This window comes from Myotis daubentonii, chromosome 10 (assembly GCF_963259705.1).
Source record: "Myotis daubentonii chromosome 10, mMyoDau2.1, whole genome shotgun sequence".
Taxonomy (NCBI): Eukaryota; Metazoa; Chordata; class Mammalia; order Chiroptera; family Vespertilionidae; genus Myotis; species Myotis daubentonii.
This window is the reverse complement of record NC_081849.1, coordinates 51,912,684-51,930,529: the sequence shown is the minus strand read 5'-3', so window position 1 is coordinate 51,930,529 and position 17,846 is coordinate 51,912,684. Positions and strand designations below refer to the sequence as shown.

At 33.7% G+C, this 17,846-nt stretch overlaps 1 protein-coding gene across 2 annotated transcripts in view; it reads right to left on the bottom strand.

Annotated features, from left to right (window-relative positions):
* GLCCI1 (glucocorticoid induced 1) overlaps positions 1 to 17,846 on the bottom strand; it is an 82,743-nt gene that overhangs the window by 36,846 nt on the left and 28,051 nt on the right. For both annotated transcript variants that reach the window (XM_059712401.1, XM_059712400.1), the window contains exons 2-3: positions 13,569 to 13,720; positions 2,888 to 2,974 (exon numbers count right to left, since the gene is read on the bottom strand). In XM_059712401.1, coding sequence (XP_059568384.1) covers positions 2,888 to 2,974; positions 13,569 to 13,720 — 239 coding nt within the window. The remainder of the gene's footprint in view (positions 1 to 2,887; positions 2,975 to 13,568; positions 13,721 to 17,846) is intronic.

The following is a 17,846-nucleotide window of genomic DNA, read 5'->3' as shown; positions in this document are numbered from 1 at the left end:
ATGACTAATGATGCAGAATACCTTTTGGCACCCATAAATATTTGGTGAAAATACTTCCATTCAAGTGTATTACCCATTGGGTTGTCTTATTATTAATTTGCATGAGTTCCTTATATATCTGTGGATAAGGCCTATATCAAATATATAATTTGCTAATATTTTTCCAGTCTGGGGCTTGTCTGTGCATGCTCTTAGTCATGTGTAAATGTTCATTTTAATAAAGTTCAATTCATATTTTTTTTCTCTTATGGCCTTGCTCTTGGTGTTGCACCTAAGAATGCCCCACCTAATCCAAGATCTTCTAGAAGTTTTATAATTTTCGAACTTATATTTTGAACTATGATCCATTTGAGTTCATTTAAGGGCTTAAGTTTTTTCTTTATATATGGATATAAAATGATCCCAGTACCACTGTTGGAAACACTGTCCTTTTCAAGTGAATTGTGTTATTAACTTTGTTGAATAAAATCAACTGATTATAAATATAAGGTTTACTCCTGGATTCACAATTTTGATCCATTTATCTATATGTCTTCTTTTATGCTAATACTTTGCCAACTGCATTCTTATAATGTACTTTTATAAGAAGTATTGAAATTGTGTAATGTACATCCTCCCAAAATTTTCCTTGCTTTCAAAATTATTTTGGCCATTCTAGGTCTTTTGCATTTCCATGTAAATCTTAGGGTTATTACCTTGTTAATTCCTGCCCAAAACAAAAAGTATGGAATTTTAATGGTGATCACCATGAATCGATTTTGGGAGAATTACCATCTTAATAATGATACTGAGTGTTACAAACCAGTAAGGCTCCTACTCTCAGATGTAATTTGAGTATAGAATGAGTAGCGCAAAGTCTGAGCCCTTTACAAGTTGGCCCCAAATTTTCTTATCACTAGGCCTGCTTGAATCTCCTCTCTATGCATTTATAGTCTCCTCTGACCAGTGATGCATGGGTGGTTTGGGCCCACTTCACTTTCTGCTGTGCATATCCAGTCAAGCTGGGATATGTGGTGAACTTATCAAGCCCCTGTGGCTGTCTTGCCTCTTACAACTCGATAAAATCTCTCTACTTGCCAGAAACAGGACTACAACCTCAGACTAGCGGAGCCATTGTTTCTCCCTGTTCATTTGCAACTAAGATTACTAATTTAATCTTCAATACTCTGTTTCAAGTACTCTGTCAGCAGTAGGGGCAGCAAAGCTTCTGGTTTTCAAGGCCGGCTCCATCCTGGTTGAAATGTCACACCAACAAAGCAGGGGATGAGTAAGAAGGGGGAAAGGAGTAGCACCAGATAAGAACACCACAAACTTGTGTTATTCTTGCCATGAGTTCAGTACTTTTCATGAACAAAACTTCTCAATTTGTTTGTTGACTTCCAGAACACTGAATTATTTGTTTTAGCCAGTGTTATGGTTGCTTTGTGGGGAGAGCAATCAAATCTCCCACTCAGTAATTAATGCTAACCACTCCTTTTTCAATCATGCATATCCTAGGTTGTTGTAATCCAAAGTTCAATCATACCAAATCTTGGCTATTACTTTGAGATTGTATTGACTTCTGAGATAAAACTGAAAGTTCACTTTTTTGGTATTTGTATTTTATGCATAGATATGTAGCTACTTTAGATATATTAAACCAGTTTCCTTCCTTCCTTCCTTCCTTCCTTCCTTCCTTCCTTCCTTCCTTCCTTCCTTCCTTCCTTCCTTCCTTCCTTCCTTCCTTCCTTCCTCCTCCCTCCCTCCCTTCGTTTCTTTCTTCCTTGCTACTGGGAAAAACTGATTTTGTGTACATGCATTTGTGTGTAGGGTAGACAGAAGTTGAGGATTTCTCTACATTAACATTACAGAGAAACTATAATACTAATATTATAGAGATACCATAGTATATGCAAGATACTGATAGCCCATAGTATATTAAAATGATACTAAAAGATATGGAAACTATGGTATATATGAAAATTATTTGAGAGAAATGTCAATGTTTATCCTGGAGAAAAGTAACGTATTGCTAGTCTTTAAATATTTAAAGTTGTCTTACACAATGATACTGAAAGCAGAGTCAAAACTAAGGGGTATAATTCTGAGTTCAATGTACAACATGAACTATTTAACAACTTAAGCTGAAACAACTGAACTAGTTTGGTTCTCTAGCAAAGTGAGGAGCTTCTCTCACCAAGAATGATCAAAATACACTAGATAACCATTTTTTTTAAAGGAGTGTTTACACAGAAGATAGATTAGATCAGGGGTCGCCAACCAGTGGTCCGAGGACCACTGGTGGTCCATGAGGTCCGAAAGGTTGGTGACCGCTGGACTAGATGACCTTTCAATTCAGTTTCTATGAAAATAAAAGAATTTTAGATAGATAAAAGATAACACTATCAGGAAAATAACCCAAAATATACATAAAGATGATCACAACTTGGGTTATTCATAATGAATAAGAGAATAAAAACTATAAAAGATATGAATTCCACTGTACTACTGGGTCTCAAAGGACAACAATATGCTGGCTATCATGAAAAAGTTATTAGAAGCAGAAAACCCTTTCCTACCATTGTACAAAACTATGATCTACAGTTCTCATTGCTATAACTCAAAAACAAGAAAGTTGAAGTGGGAACAAAAGATAACCAAAAGGAAGAAGATATAGCAATTATAAATAAATAAGAATTCATTCTGAAAAAGGCAAAAGCTGAGAGTTTGCAGAGCAAACATTTATAAAGAACATGAAGAGCACAAATAAGGTAAACTTGGATTTTTTTCACCAAAACGTGGAGGGCAACTCCTAAACTCTGAAAGAAAGTACCATTATATTCAGGAAATGGTAAGATAATTTGCTAGGATAAAAACAGGTTATAGACTACAATCAGAAATACCTTACCTCTTTCAGTTGATCAGCACTCCCCCATGACGCAGAACGCTGATGTGACCTCTCTTCTGCTCCCTCTTCCACCCAACAGCTAGGTGTCTTGAACAAAACAAAGTAAGAAATTTTGTCTTTACTCCTTATTCTCACAGCAACTCAAACATATTTCAAAATCTTCATGAAAAACCAATTAAGAAGCTATACTACTAAAATCCCTTAAAAGCTAAGATTTTCATGACCCTGTGTAATGTTTAAAACATTCTATCATATTCTGAGTTAGACATGATCAATTAAAGATGCTTCTAAGTTACTCAAAACATTGTTTTTCAAATCAACATTAATGAAACATCCAAATGTAATACAAAACATTAAGTACCAAATGGTAAGACCATTTAGTAGCTATATCTAAAAAAAAAACTAACAATATTAAAGTATCATTCTTAATACATGAGAGGACTCTTGGTGTAATGTAAATTAGGGAAAGTAAAAACCACTATTTAAAGACAAACAGTAAAGATTATCACAGTAAATATATATGGCTCTAAAAACTATTTTTATTACACATTAAAAAAAACATCACTTATGTTGAGGCTACACCCATGACTTTACATAATATATAACTTCTTATGAAAAAGCCATCAGTGTTGTCTGGATGTACCACACTTTATTCATCCAATCACCTATTGAAGGACATCTTGGTTGCCTCCAAGATTTAACAATTAAGAATAAAGCTACTATAAACATCCATGTTCAGGTTTTCCAAATCCATTGGGTGAATACCAAGGAGCATGAATGATGGACTGTGTGGTAAAAGCATGTTTAGTTTTGTAAGAAACAGCCAAACTATCTTCCAAAGTGGCTGCACACCATTTTGCATTTCCACTAGCAATGAATGAGAGTTGCTGTTGCTCTGCATCCTGGTCAGCATTTGGTGGTGTAAGTGTTTGAATTTCAAAACAGATCAAACTAACTCAGGTATGAAGTGGTATCTCATTACTATTTTAGTTTGCATTTCCCTGACAATGTACGATGTAGAGCATCTTTTCAGATGCTTATTTGCCATCTTCCTTGATGACATATCTATTAAGGTTTTTGGCCAATTTTTTTTTTTAAAAGGTTATTTTCTTATGTTGAGTTTTAAGAATTCTTGGTATGTTTTATTTTTTATTGAATTTATAAAGGTGACATTGGTTAATAAAATTATATACGTTTCTGGTCTACAATACATCATCCATGTATTATATTGTGCATTTACCACCCAAGTCAAGTCTCCTTCCAACACCGTTGATCTCCTCTTTACCCTCTTCTACCTCTCCCCACCCCCTTACTATTGTCTGTGTCCATGAGAATCTTTTTTTTCTTTGCTCAGTCTCTTCACCCTTCTCACCCAGCCCCCAACACCTTCACCTCTAACAGCTGTTCTCTATCCCATGAGTCTGTCTCCACTTTGTTAGTTTATTTGGTTAATTAAATTCCACTTATGAGTGAAATCATATGGTACTTGTCTTTCTCTGACTGGCTTATTTCACTTAGTGTAATACTCTCCAGGTCCATCCATGCTGTTGCAATCTGGGAATACATGCACAGAAACCTGAAACACTAGTTCGTTCATTGCAGCATTACTTACAATACCCAAGATTTGAAAGTAGCCCAAGTGCCCATCAGTAAATAAGTGGATACAAAAGCTGTGGTACATTTCCACAATGGAATACTACTTGGCCATAAAAATGAATTCTTTGTATATTTTGAATACCAGACCTGAATCTGGTATTCAAATATCAGATATGAATCCTGGGTATTTTTGTTATTTTATCTTTATTCATAAACTAGCAAAGGCAGCTTTGCTTCCCTGGGTTATCAATTTCAAAACAGGTCAACTAACTCATAGCAAGAAAATACTGTTTTTCAATATTGACTATCAATATGTAAGAGCCTAAAGCCACTTCCAAAAAAACTTACAAAAACAAATGAGTTAGTAATTACTTCACAAAATTCTCTGAGTATTATTTAATTCTTTAAACAAATCTTATATAAAACTTTTAAATTTATTTTTTGTATAGTTCATCCTTACCCTTGAAATTTACTGCAGTTTAAAATCTATTGTGGAAATATAATTATTGACTTGATTATTTTACTGTACTTAAATATATGACCCTTAGTAGCAAAGTACTGATAAACCTGGCAAGAAATGAAGTGGAATTACTTGAGAATCAATGATATTTCATCTAGTAATTAATTATGATTATAGACTAATTTTCATTTATAAAGAAGTTTTAAAATAAATAATGACAAACTGTTCATTATTTATAAATACAGTGTTTGACTAATAAAAATTTTAAAAACTTTTAATTTAAAAGCTAATTTTGAAGTTTATCCTGATGATGCTTTAAAAAGGAGCACAAAAACATTATGATTCTAATATTACTATCTTTTGTTTTTCTAGTTAATGTATGTAAATATAGTCTTATAACCAAATATAAATATAAATAGCCTCTTCACTTGAAAACAGAGTGCAGAAAGAACAGTTCAGCTGAAAACAGCATGAGGAATTCAGTGCTAGCAGCACTTAAAAATTTTTTAGCATGCTCCACTTCTATACCAAGTTATGTGCTCATTATTTTAGACTAGTTTCATCCAGTGGTCCCTGGCTGAGCATAATTGGCCTCATCTAGGAGCATGGTAGAAATGCAAATTCTCAGGTTCAATCCCAGAATTATTAAATCGAGAATTCTTAGATCAAGTCCAGCATTATGCATTTTAACAAGCTCTCCAGATGATTCGGAGGCAAGCCAAGGTCTGAAAAGCACTGTTAGACTAAGGAAATAAAAATGAATAAGAAACAGACCCTGCACTCAAAGTGACATGCTGACCATATATATAACCACTCATTTTTCTTGTAGGCTAATATCAGTAACAAGTAAAACATTAATTTGTACCTAATTACATCTTTAGAAATTAACATAAGTTAACATAAATATTGTTTGGAGACACGCAGAAAGTTATACTGAGAGGGAGAGATTTTTCTTTTTTTAAATTTTCTATTAACATGCAGTATATTTCACATTTTTCAATTAAGAACATGTTTATTAAGATTTCCTCATTTTGCCTGTCCATGAATTTTAGTCATACATGAGTCCTTAAATAGTATGTTGACAACTTCTTTTTTTTTTTCTTAATAAATCTTTTCCCCCCCATTGACCTCCTTCAGCCCACCCCTGCCCCCCACCCCAGGCCTTCAGCAACCTATTGTCTGTGTCCATGGGTTATGCATCTCTGCATACAAGGTCTTTGGTTGATCACCTCCCACCCATCCACCCTCCTCCACCTCCCAGAGGGAGAGATTTTTCTTTAGTGAGGAACATTAAACAGCAGTCCCTAGGAAGGACTAATTGTCTGAGTATTTATAAGTAAAAAGTATAACAGCCATGTCTATTTACCCCTCAATGTGTTCCACACAATTGAATGAAGGTCTGTGAAGTAACTATATGTGATTTTCTAGATTATTAAGCAGGGAACGTATACAGTAGCTGTATTTCTATTTCCAGATCTCAAGGGGGAGGGAGAGTGTTGGTGGTAAATTTCTGGACTGCAATTTTTTGAAAACAGGAAATAACACAGAAATCAAATACTTCATTTGTGTTAGACATGATAAAATGAAATAATTTGCCTCACTCTATAAGAAATGTTAATTTGAGAAAAAGCAATCATAAATGTGACAACAACCTTAAACATATTCACAGTATTTCTATTTTCAAGAATTAACCTGAGATGTACACCAAAAGAAGCACTTGAAATAAATTAAATATCTATCAATAGGGAAATTAAAATTGGGGCACATTCTTATAACAGTACAAAAAAACACACAGCACGTGGAGTACAATCCCACTTTTTAAAAATATATATATATTTTTATTGATTTCAGAGAGAAAGAGAGAGGGAGAGGGAGAGAGGGAGGGAGGGAGGGAGGGAGGGAGGGAGGGAGGCAGGGAGAGAGAGAGAGAGAGAGAGAGAGAGAGAGAGAGAGAGAGAGAGAAAGAAACATAACTGATGAAAGAGAATCATTGATTGGCTGCCTCCTGCACGCCCCCTCCTGGGGATCCAGCCCGCAACCTGGGCATGTGCCCTTAACCGGAATCAAACCAGGTACCCTTTAGTTGCAGGCCAAGGCTGTATCCACTGAGCCAAATGGGCCAGGGCTACAATCCCACTTTAGTAAGCAAATACATACAAAAAGAAAAAGGCTTTAGAAAGAGATATTTTGAAATATAAATAGTGGTGGGAATTCTAAATAATTTTAAAGTAAATCCATTTTTTTTTTCAGTTGAATGAGCAAAAATAATCAGGAAAAAGGGGACTTAATATGTTTAGGAATATTTAATGGATGGGAAAATAATTTATTAAGTTAAGAAGGTTATACAAAACTACCTACAGTATCATCTGAATTGTTTTTAAGATGTTTTTTAATTTCTTTAAAAGTAAGTAATTAAAATATAAAAGTATATACATCAAAATGTTAAAAATGGCTGTCTGGACATTAGGAATATAAGCAACTAAATTTTTTATATCATGAAAAGGTTATATTCAGGGAAAAACAATCAAGACAAGGAGTATTCTATAACAATAAACAATGCCAATCATAGAGAGATATAATGCACATACATTTTTAAACATCTATAATATTATCAAGACATATAAGGCAATGACCACTGAAAACAGACAACAGAAATTTTAACTCAACAACAGCCAGCACAAGACAGAACAAACAATTGAAAAGGGCGCTATATCCCTAGCTGGTTTGGCTCAGTGGATTGAGCATCAGCCTGTGGACTGAAGGGTCCCAGGTTTGATTCTGGTCAAGGACACATCCCTGGGTTGCGGGCTCCATCCCCAGTGGGGGTTTTGCCAGAGGCTGCTGATCAATGATTCTCTCCCATCATTGATGTTTCTATCTCTCTCTTCCCCTCTCCCTTCCTCTCTGAAATCAATAAAAATATATTTTTAAAACTAAAAAAAGAAAATAAAAAGGGTGCTATTTAGAAACTAAATAATATAGTTAATAAGACTGAATTAATATGCAATGAATTGTATATCTAAAAGAAAAGACTATATCACATTTTCAAATACTGAGCATTAAGAAAATAATGAATCATATATTAGGCTACACAAAAAATTTCAATGAAGTTTCCAAAGATCTATAATTCTATGTTCTAATTATAATACCATAAAAGTAGAAATTAAATTACTAGGAAAGAAACTTTAACCACTTAGAAATTTAAAAACAAAAATCTCTCATATATATGTTAAACAAGATTAAAAATGAAAATTGCATAATATTAAAAATATATAGATAACAGAAACATACACTGGCCAAAGCTGAGCTCAGTGGATAAGTCTTGGCATAAAACACATATACTACTAAACAAGAAATATCACAAATACCAAAATTGAGCATTCATCTCCAGAATCTAGAGAAAGAACAATATAGATTCCAGGAAGGCAGAAGAAAGGCAATGACAGAACAAAGTCAGAGGACAATGAACTAGAAAACAAAAACAACAGGAAAAATCAGTTCAACACCTTAAAAAATGAAAAACTATATAACCTAATAAATTAAACCACTCAAAACACAAATGTGCAATATTAAAAATGAGAAAAAACTACAGATATGCAAGAAATTTAAAAAATTATGCGAGAGTACTTTATGAAACTCTATACAAACATATTTGAAAATCTGGATGATATAGATTATATTATAGCAAAATAAATTTAAAAATTGAACTAAATAAATAGAAACTAAAAGAGACCAAGAGCCATGGAAAAAATTGAGATTTACTAGAGAGCTACACTACCCAAATTTACAAGTCTAGTCAACTTCACAAGTAAAATTCTTTCAGACACAAGTAACAGATAACTGAGATAATATTTACACCATGCCAGTGCACAGAGGAAGGAAATCTTGCAAAATCATTTTATGAAGCAAGTATATCACCAATCTAAGGATTACATTAGAAAAAAGAAAAACCTGCAGACCTTATTTCTGAATATTCAAACAAATATAATAAATGTTAACACTTTATTTTACTGATTTTTAAATATCATATTTTAAAAAAGAACTCCATAAACCAAAAGCATTTATTCCATAAATGTAATCATAACCAATTGTTAAATAATCAAAGAAATTCAACATGTTATAGGTTATGAATCAAAACAAGGTCTTCATTTCAATGTGAAATGACATTTGACCTATAAAAAAACCACTCCTCATTTTGAAAATCAAGCAAAATGGTTACTAAAATAAGCATGTGTGTTTGTCAGAGTGTGTGCACTAGCTTTTTTTTTAGGTATGACTGAAATACATTATATCAATTATAGGTGCACAATATAATGATTTGATATATTATGAACTGATCACCACAATAATTCTAGTTAATATCCGTTACCATACATAGCAACAAAATTTTTTCTTGAGATGAAAACTTAATAACTATCCTTAGTAACTTTCAAATATGCAGTATAGTATTATTATTTATCTTTGCCATACATTATACATCCCTGAGACTTACATATGTTATCACTAAAAGTTTGCATTTCTTGACATCTTTCACCCATTTCACCCACCTCTTACCCCCGATCTCTGGCAACCACCAATATGTTCTCTGTGTGTATGAGCTTGGTGGTTTTTTTGTTTTGTTTTGTTTTTAGATTAAATGTATAAGTGAGATTACATGGTATTTATCTTTCTTTGTCTGAATTATTTCAGTTAGCATCATGCCTTCAAGGTCCACACATGTTATCACAAATAACAGGATTTTATTCTTTTTATGAATGAACAATATTCCATTGTGTGAATGACTCAGTGGACCATGACTTTTCCCCCCACCATTTTATTTGTAAAAAGTCAAACACACACAACAGCTGAAAAAACTGCTTAGTGAGTACTCATAAAGCCAACATCTTATATTCTATAGTCAAATCCTTGCTATATTTCCTTTATCACTTATCTATCCATCAACTGAACTTACTTTTTATTCATTTCTAAGTTAATTGCAGACAGCAATATACTTCATCCCTAAACATCTTATGAGAGTTCAATATTTGTTCTATATTTTTAGTTAATATATAATAAAATGAACACGTATACACTTAGATCTAAATTTTAATAAATGCATTCACCCATGTAACCAACGACTATCAAGATATCCATTTCCATCATCCCAGAAAGTTCCCTTACATTGGGCCTTGGTTTGAACACAGGATCTGTCTCCAAAGTCCACAGTCTTTTTTTTTTTTAAATTTAATTTTATTGTTTAAAGTATTACAGATAGTAGTACATATGTCTCGTTTTTTTCCCCCAACTGACCTTCCCCCAGTCCACAGTCTTTTTAAAGACACTATGCTACTTCTTTTTTAAAGGCCCTAAGTATAAATATATTAAACATAAAGAATTTTATTTCTAACCCTCAATAATTAAGGTAGTTGAAATACTGAAATATTACAGGAAGAAAATATCAGCGAGCCCAGATGTTTAATAATATCTGAAGCAAGTTGACTGTACCACCTGCCCTCCACTAATTCCTGCTAAATAAACAAAAACTTCTACTTCCCGTCCCAAGAATTCAAGAGTGAATCCAGGAGGGATGAATATAACAATAAAAACCATCTCATGTTTATCTCTTATCTCTTCCATTAAATTAATATACACTTGGGGCCAAAACTATTTTGTATGCTTGTTAGGCAAGCATGAGGCTAAATGCTGTATACTTCAGTGGTTACTTCAAGAGGCAGTGGTGAACTGAAGAAAAAAAGATTTGTAAAGCAACCAAATCTGGGTTCAAATCTCTTCCTATTTATTAGATATATAAACATGTACAAATTACTTAACTTCGCTAAGCTTCGGTATCTCACCTGTAAAATGAGGCCTATATTTTGCCTTCCTTTCAATTTCTCAAATGACCTACATGCAGAACCAGGTAAGAAAAGCCCCTAACCTGGACCCCAACTTTAGGGGAACAGCACTGGCTCTCTCCAAGCTACGCCCCTACCCACAGGGTGAAGAGACCTTGGGACCAAGGAGATCTGTTCACCATGAACCCATACCTCTGCCACAGACTATGCTCTGGGTAATCCAGACCTAGGAATTCCTTGCCCAAACAGCAGCAAGCCTGGCTTCCAAGGTCTGCAAGGATCTATTCCCTGGCCTCACTTCCTGAGAGAGTGTAGATAAAAATGAATGTGAGGACACATATGTAAAACCAACCCTCAGGGTACAGAATGGTGTGCAGGATAAACAGGGATTTGGGTTTTAAGCTCAGAAGGTGAAGTGGGCTTGGCCCTTGTAGATACATTCTGGCATGTAACTCTGAGGAACCTAGGAAATCTTAGCTCAAACCTGAATGTCAAGATCCATAGGAAATTTTATTTGTCAACTTAGAAGGATAAATATATTTTATGTAATAGTTTGTTAGTTTAAGTTAAACATCTTTGGTATATGGGTCTTCATTTATATTTGCTCCATACCCTGCAAATGTTACAACTGGGCCTGTCTATATCTGCCACTAATAACCTCACATGTGTATTGCCATATTCACTTTTAAACATCATATTTAGTCATATAACATTATCATGAGTTTGGTTACATTAACTCCACCACACAAAAACAGAGAGGTTTAAACCTACCCAGCACCCTTTCACACTATCTCCACATCACTCTCTTCTTAACTCCCAAATATCTGCGCTTCCTCTTCTACCCTCTTATCAATATTATACACTCCAAAACAATATGCCCTTAATCCCTAAATCTAGTCCTTATTCTATAAGACCTCTCTTTAGCACCTGATACTGTTAAAAATTTTCCTTTTTTAGAACAGCATTCCCGTTGGCTTCTAAGGCTAGACTATTTCTGTTCTCTTAGCTTTTGCTCTTTCTCTGATTCCTCTTCTTTCTCAGAGAAGAAATATGAATAAATTATGTTATTCATTTTGTGAAAATGTTTCTGGATAGTATCAGCATAAAGCATATTCAATAAATGGTAGGGTTTTTTAAATCTAAAAAGAATACCCACTATTTTTAAATATATATATATATATATATATATATATATATATATATATATATATATATATATATATATATTTTATTGATTTCAGAAAGGAGGGGAGAGGAAAGAGATACAAACATCATATTCAATAAATGGTAGGGTTTTTTAAATCTAAAAAGAATACCCACTATTTTTAAATATATATGTATATTTTTTATTGATTTCAGAAAGGAAGGGAGAGGAAAGAGATACAAACATCAATGATGACAGAGAATCACCGATTGGCTACCTTCTCCACACCCCTCACTGCAGATCAAGCCTGAGCCTGCAACCTGGGCATGTTGAACTCGGGACCCCTCAGTCCAAAGGCCGACTCTCTATCAACTGAGCCAAACCAGCTAGGGCAACACCCACTATTTCTAAATACAGTGCCAGTTATTCTACTAGGTGATAAGCACACGCATGCACATTATTCCATTTATCCTACTAGCAGATAAAATTGGAGCTCAGTTTGGTTGACAAATTAACGTGTCTTAAAAACCTGGTTCCAACACTTTCTAGCTTTATGATAGTAAGTCACTTAACTTCTGAGTTTCTGCTTCTCCATCTGTGTAGTCTTACAATGTTATTGTGAGAATTTAATGAAACACAGGACATAAAACACATAACACATGGTACTTAGTCGGTAAATGTTAACTCCCTTCTCTTATTGCTTCCAGGTGAATACATTAGTTTTCTCCCTTTCCCTTGTGTGCATTTCCAAAAACAAAGTCCTCGGTCCTTTGACCCAATTTCTTTACACTCTACATTTACACATCATGACACTTGTGAACCCAACTCCTCCAGAAAGATGGTTTTGAATTATCTGTGTCTACCTCTAAGTGTCCAGGCTCACATCTCTAAATTTTGCTAGTTATTTCCACTTGAGAATCCTACTGCCTACCATATCAAACTGATCCTTTTGCTCACAAAACTAAGAATGAAAAGCAAAAGACTGGGGGTGGCATGAAATATTACAAAGGCAGAATTGATAGGATGGATGATAAAGAAGCTAATTTCATGGTTTCAAGCTTGTCTGGGAAAATTAGAAAAATTGAGAAGATCCTCATAGATCATGTCCAAAATTCCCCACCCCCCTTTTTTCTCTTCCCTCATTCTTCAGACATGAAATTCTAATCCTTCTATTTTCCTAAGCTACAAAGCCGAAAATGTTCTCATTCCTTTGAATTCTCTCACATTTAAATGCGTCATTCTTTAATCAGAAAAAACACCCAAAATACCTTTAACATAAATTTTCTTAGCCATGTGTTAATACTCTATAAATTTTTCCAATATTGAAATAATTTCAAAAATTACATTTTATAATATAGTTACTAATCATTATATTAATTTCTCTTGGAAAGCAATTCTTAAAACTGTAAGTCTAAAAATTGTCATATATTTAATATATTTAAAATATTACAGAATTTTAAAATTTTAAAAACCCAGATGACAAGAAACAATTAGTCTAAAGTTTATTAAAAGAAATGGCTTTCTCCTTTGGTTGAATGTACTATTATTTCAAATTTGGGAATATTTCATTAAATTACATTTTCTTTACTGTGATCAAAACAGAATAACTGCAGAGTAGTAAAACTGGTTTTGATTTGCTTATTTTACCTGAGTAGCTTTATCTTTCATACATGAAGGGTAATGAATATGAGGATCCCGTGGCCACTGTCCTGTGAGATAAGGTCCTGTTATTGTATCCAAAGAAGAGGTTCGCCTTATTGTACTAGAGGTTCGAACTTGCTGAGATTTTGGCCTGTCCACTATAAAAAGTGAAAAAGAAATTAGATTAGTCACTAATATTAAAGTAAAATTATTTAAATATCACAGTCTGTGGAATGTCATCCTATCAATTTTCTCGACAATATATGTTTATCCTAATAGCCCAATTATATGATCTGATGAAATTTATAGACCCTCTCCAAAGAAAAATGCATTCACATACTATATGTTACGTACACTTGAAGGGCTGTCACAGACCTTATGAAGCCATGCATTTTAAAGGACCTATTCTACAATCTACACGTCATCTCTCTGCCCTTACTTTATGTTTCCATACTGGCTCATCTGGACTGCCACTTTCCTAACTGCTGACTGCATCCATTTCAACTAACTGTTATAGTGCCACCTCCTTCCAATGCTATAAAAACATTTCCATGGTTATTCATTCTTTAACTTAAAGCATGTATTTTTCACAATATGGCTCCCATGTACCTCAATGTTTAATGTCTTGCTACTCCTCCATACACCCATGCTAACTACTAAGTGCCACACAAACTAACTGCAGCTTCCCAAATGTAAAACACTTCCTCGCTGTCTCTATACCAGTGGTTCTCAACCTTCTGGCCCTTTAAATACAGTTCCTCATGTTGTGACCCTAACCATAAAATTATTTTCGTTGCTACTTCATAACTGTAATTTTGCTACTGTTATGAATCATAATGTCAATGATATGCAGGATGGTCTTAGGCGACCCCTGTGAAAGGGTCGTTTGGCCGCCGAAGGGGTCGCGGCCCATAGGTTGAGAACCTCTGCTCTATACAGTCTATTATTTCCTCACCCTGTTCACTTGACCAACTCTTACTAAAGATACTAGTATTTGCACCCTCCTCTGCTTGCATGGAACCCGAAGTGTAACTCTCTCCTCCACCAGAGCATAAGTTTAATCCTTACAAACTGAAAAAATGTTGATGCTCAATACTTAATGAATTTATTACAGCTCCATAAAAATAGCATGTATAATGAAACTATAATTCAACTTCCTCATTTATGGATAAATAAGTTGAAGCCCAGAGGGATAAAACTGAATTATCCAATGAAACAGAACTGCTACCAGGTGACAGAGGTAAAAAGGAATCAAGCTCTCCAGACATTATACTAGTACACAGTTCAATCCAAACACTATAATAATCTACTTCTTCTCCTCTCCATATGGGTACCATAGGTAGCTCTCTTGGAAATTAAAATGATTATACTCAACTAAACTATAGAAGATTTTTCATATATACATCCCAAATAATTTATTCTAATGTGCATTCTATAATAAAATCCAGTGGATCGCAAACTCCAAGGCTCACAGTCTTATTCTGAGTTATATCTCACATCAAACAAAATGTCTTGCACATTACAGAGGGTCAAGAAGCATTGTTACCTAATGCTGTCCTTTATCTTCCTAAAACCATAATTCTAAAGAAAATGCAGTATACTCTGATGTTATCGTACTTTTATATATCCTACAATTGCAGTTTTGACTTCTTCTTTGACCCAAGAATGGCAGAAAAGATCTGAAAATTACCAAATTTCCTCCCTATCTTTATTACTTAGCTCAAATTTTATATCACCATAGGTGGAGAATCTGGGATGACATATTTCTACTCTTTGGAATTACCTGCAAATTTTCTTTGTGACCAAAAACATGATAAACTTTCATAAACATTTCATGAGTCATGGAGAAGATATACTTTCTTTTTTCAGAACATGTAGTTCTTTGTCTTGTACATGAACTAAAATAAAAATACAGAATACGGGAATAATATAATTATCAGCTTGATCTGTCACAGATCTAGAAAAGTACTCTAAGTTTCTAAACTACTATTGAGATCTAACAATTTCCTTTATTCTTTGCAATTTTTATCATTTATATTTTAATTCTGTATAATTTGCTTCATATTAACTTATGACATCATTATTAATGGCTTATACTTCACCATTTTAATGTTACATTTAGTTTTTACTTTTAAACTCTGTCAGATTAAACATTATGACCGCCTTTGGCTTTCTTTTTTATTATAACTTGCCTGGTATACCTAGTCTCTCATTTTCAATTCTATATCAACAAGATAATTTGTTCCTATTACCCAAACTATCATGGCAATGAGTTAGTTTTTAACTGCCTCAACATCTAAGCCTTGATGCTTCCAAATTTTTATTTATTTAATTTGTAGCACCTACCAATATATCACCTACCAATTCAGGTGTTATATTTTAGTGCAATAAGGAAAATCAACTGATTTTGCATTATTTATATACTCAATACAAATTTTTTATTTCATAATCAAAATATGTATTTAGTTTTGAATTGAGTGATCATAGTATTTCTCTACTATCTATATCTATATATCTATATATCTATATATCTATGTATCTATATATCTATATATCTATATATCTATATATCTATATATCTATATATCTATATATCTATATCTATATCTATATCTATATCTATATCTATATCTATATCTATATCTATATCTATCTGTATCTATATATAAAAGTCTAAGTGACCATTACAACTGGATGACTGGACAACTGGCTGGTAGCTATGATGCGCACTGACAACCAAGGCGCAGACCCTCAACACAGCAGCTGCCCCCTAGTGGTTAGTGCGCTCCTACAGCCAACCTCCCGCGATCCCTCCCCCTGGCCAGCCAGCCCCTATGCAGTGATGGCGAACCTTTTGAGCTCCACGTGCCAGCATTTTGAAAAACCCTAACTTAACTCTGGCGCCATGTCACATATAGAAATTTTTTGATATTTGCAACCATAGTAAAACAAAGACTTACATTTTTTATATTTGTTTTATATATTTAAGTGCCATTTAACAAAGAAAAATCAACCAAAAAAATGAGTTCACGGGTCACCTTTGACATGCGTGTCATCCGGATTGCCGGCCAGGCCAAGGGACCCCACCCATGCACGAATTCATGCACTGGGCTTCTAGTTATTACATAATCACCTCAATTCAAGCAGATCAAACAAGAGAACACCTTATCAACTAGAAACATATATTAGTATAGTCAAACAATCTTTGAATTAATTTATAAGGGCTTAAATAAACAAAATTGTTAAAATAAATATTTAATTATATATGTAAAGTATGAAATAAAATCAATAAAATAAATAAGTTATTGTCATTACTTAAGCTAACCAGGCAACAGGAAAATAATACCTTCATAAGTGGCGAAACTCAAACATTACTACTATATAAAACTCGCTGAATGTCTACTATATGCAAAGCACTGTTTCATGTACCAAGGGGAATTACAAAATAAATTTTAGACTCCTCTCAAGGAGTTTACATTATGGTTGGGGGATATACATATATATAATTAAACTGTAATATACAGCAGTATGTATGGCACATGTACATCAATGAAGGATGGGAAGGCAAACAAGGCAAAATTAGGCAACAGATAGTAAGAATAGTAGTCTTGTTATGCCACTTAGCAGTCCTGTTGTTAACATCTCTTAAATGAGGGTAAAATACAGAATAACTAAATTCAGCAATAGGAAATGACAGTTTGAAAAGTTGCATTTATTTCCAGTATGATCATCATTGTTAGGAGCAGAAAATGACTGTTCATAGCTGCAGTGTGTAAAAAGGCTTCCTTGTTACACTCATCTACAGGTTGTGCTTTCCCTCCCTATTCCATTCCCTGAAAAAAAGCCACATGGCAGCAGCAGTTGATAGGCCTGGGGCTCCTCTGGGGGACAAACTGAGAATTATCCAAAATAATTCTTGCTCTCTAACAGCCAATTGGAAATTCAACTTCAAAGTAATAATAGTAAAAGAGATTTAAAAACAAGAAGCTGTGTTAGTTAAGTCTGAGTATGAGTATCAAACCAAGCCTTGTTGTAAACAGACAATAAGTGCTTAATATCTAACTGCCAGAACAATGTAATACGTTGTTAAATTAATTTGTTCCCAACAGCCATTTTACTTTAATGGCAATGTCTGAAGATGACTAAGTTAGTAAGGTTGGAAATCTGATCTCTGTAAGAAGCTAATCTGTAATGGAAAATTAACAAAATTCAATAAAATTTATGCAATTAAAAGAGTGTTATTGAAAGTTGGAAATTTTAAGAACGTTAGCTACAAAGTAATAT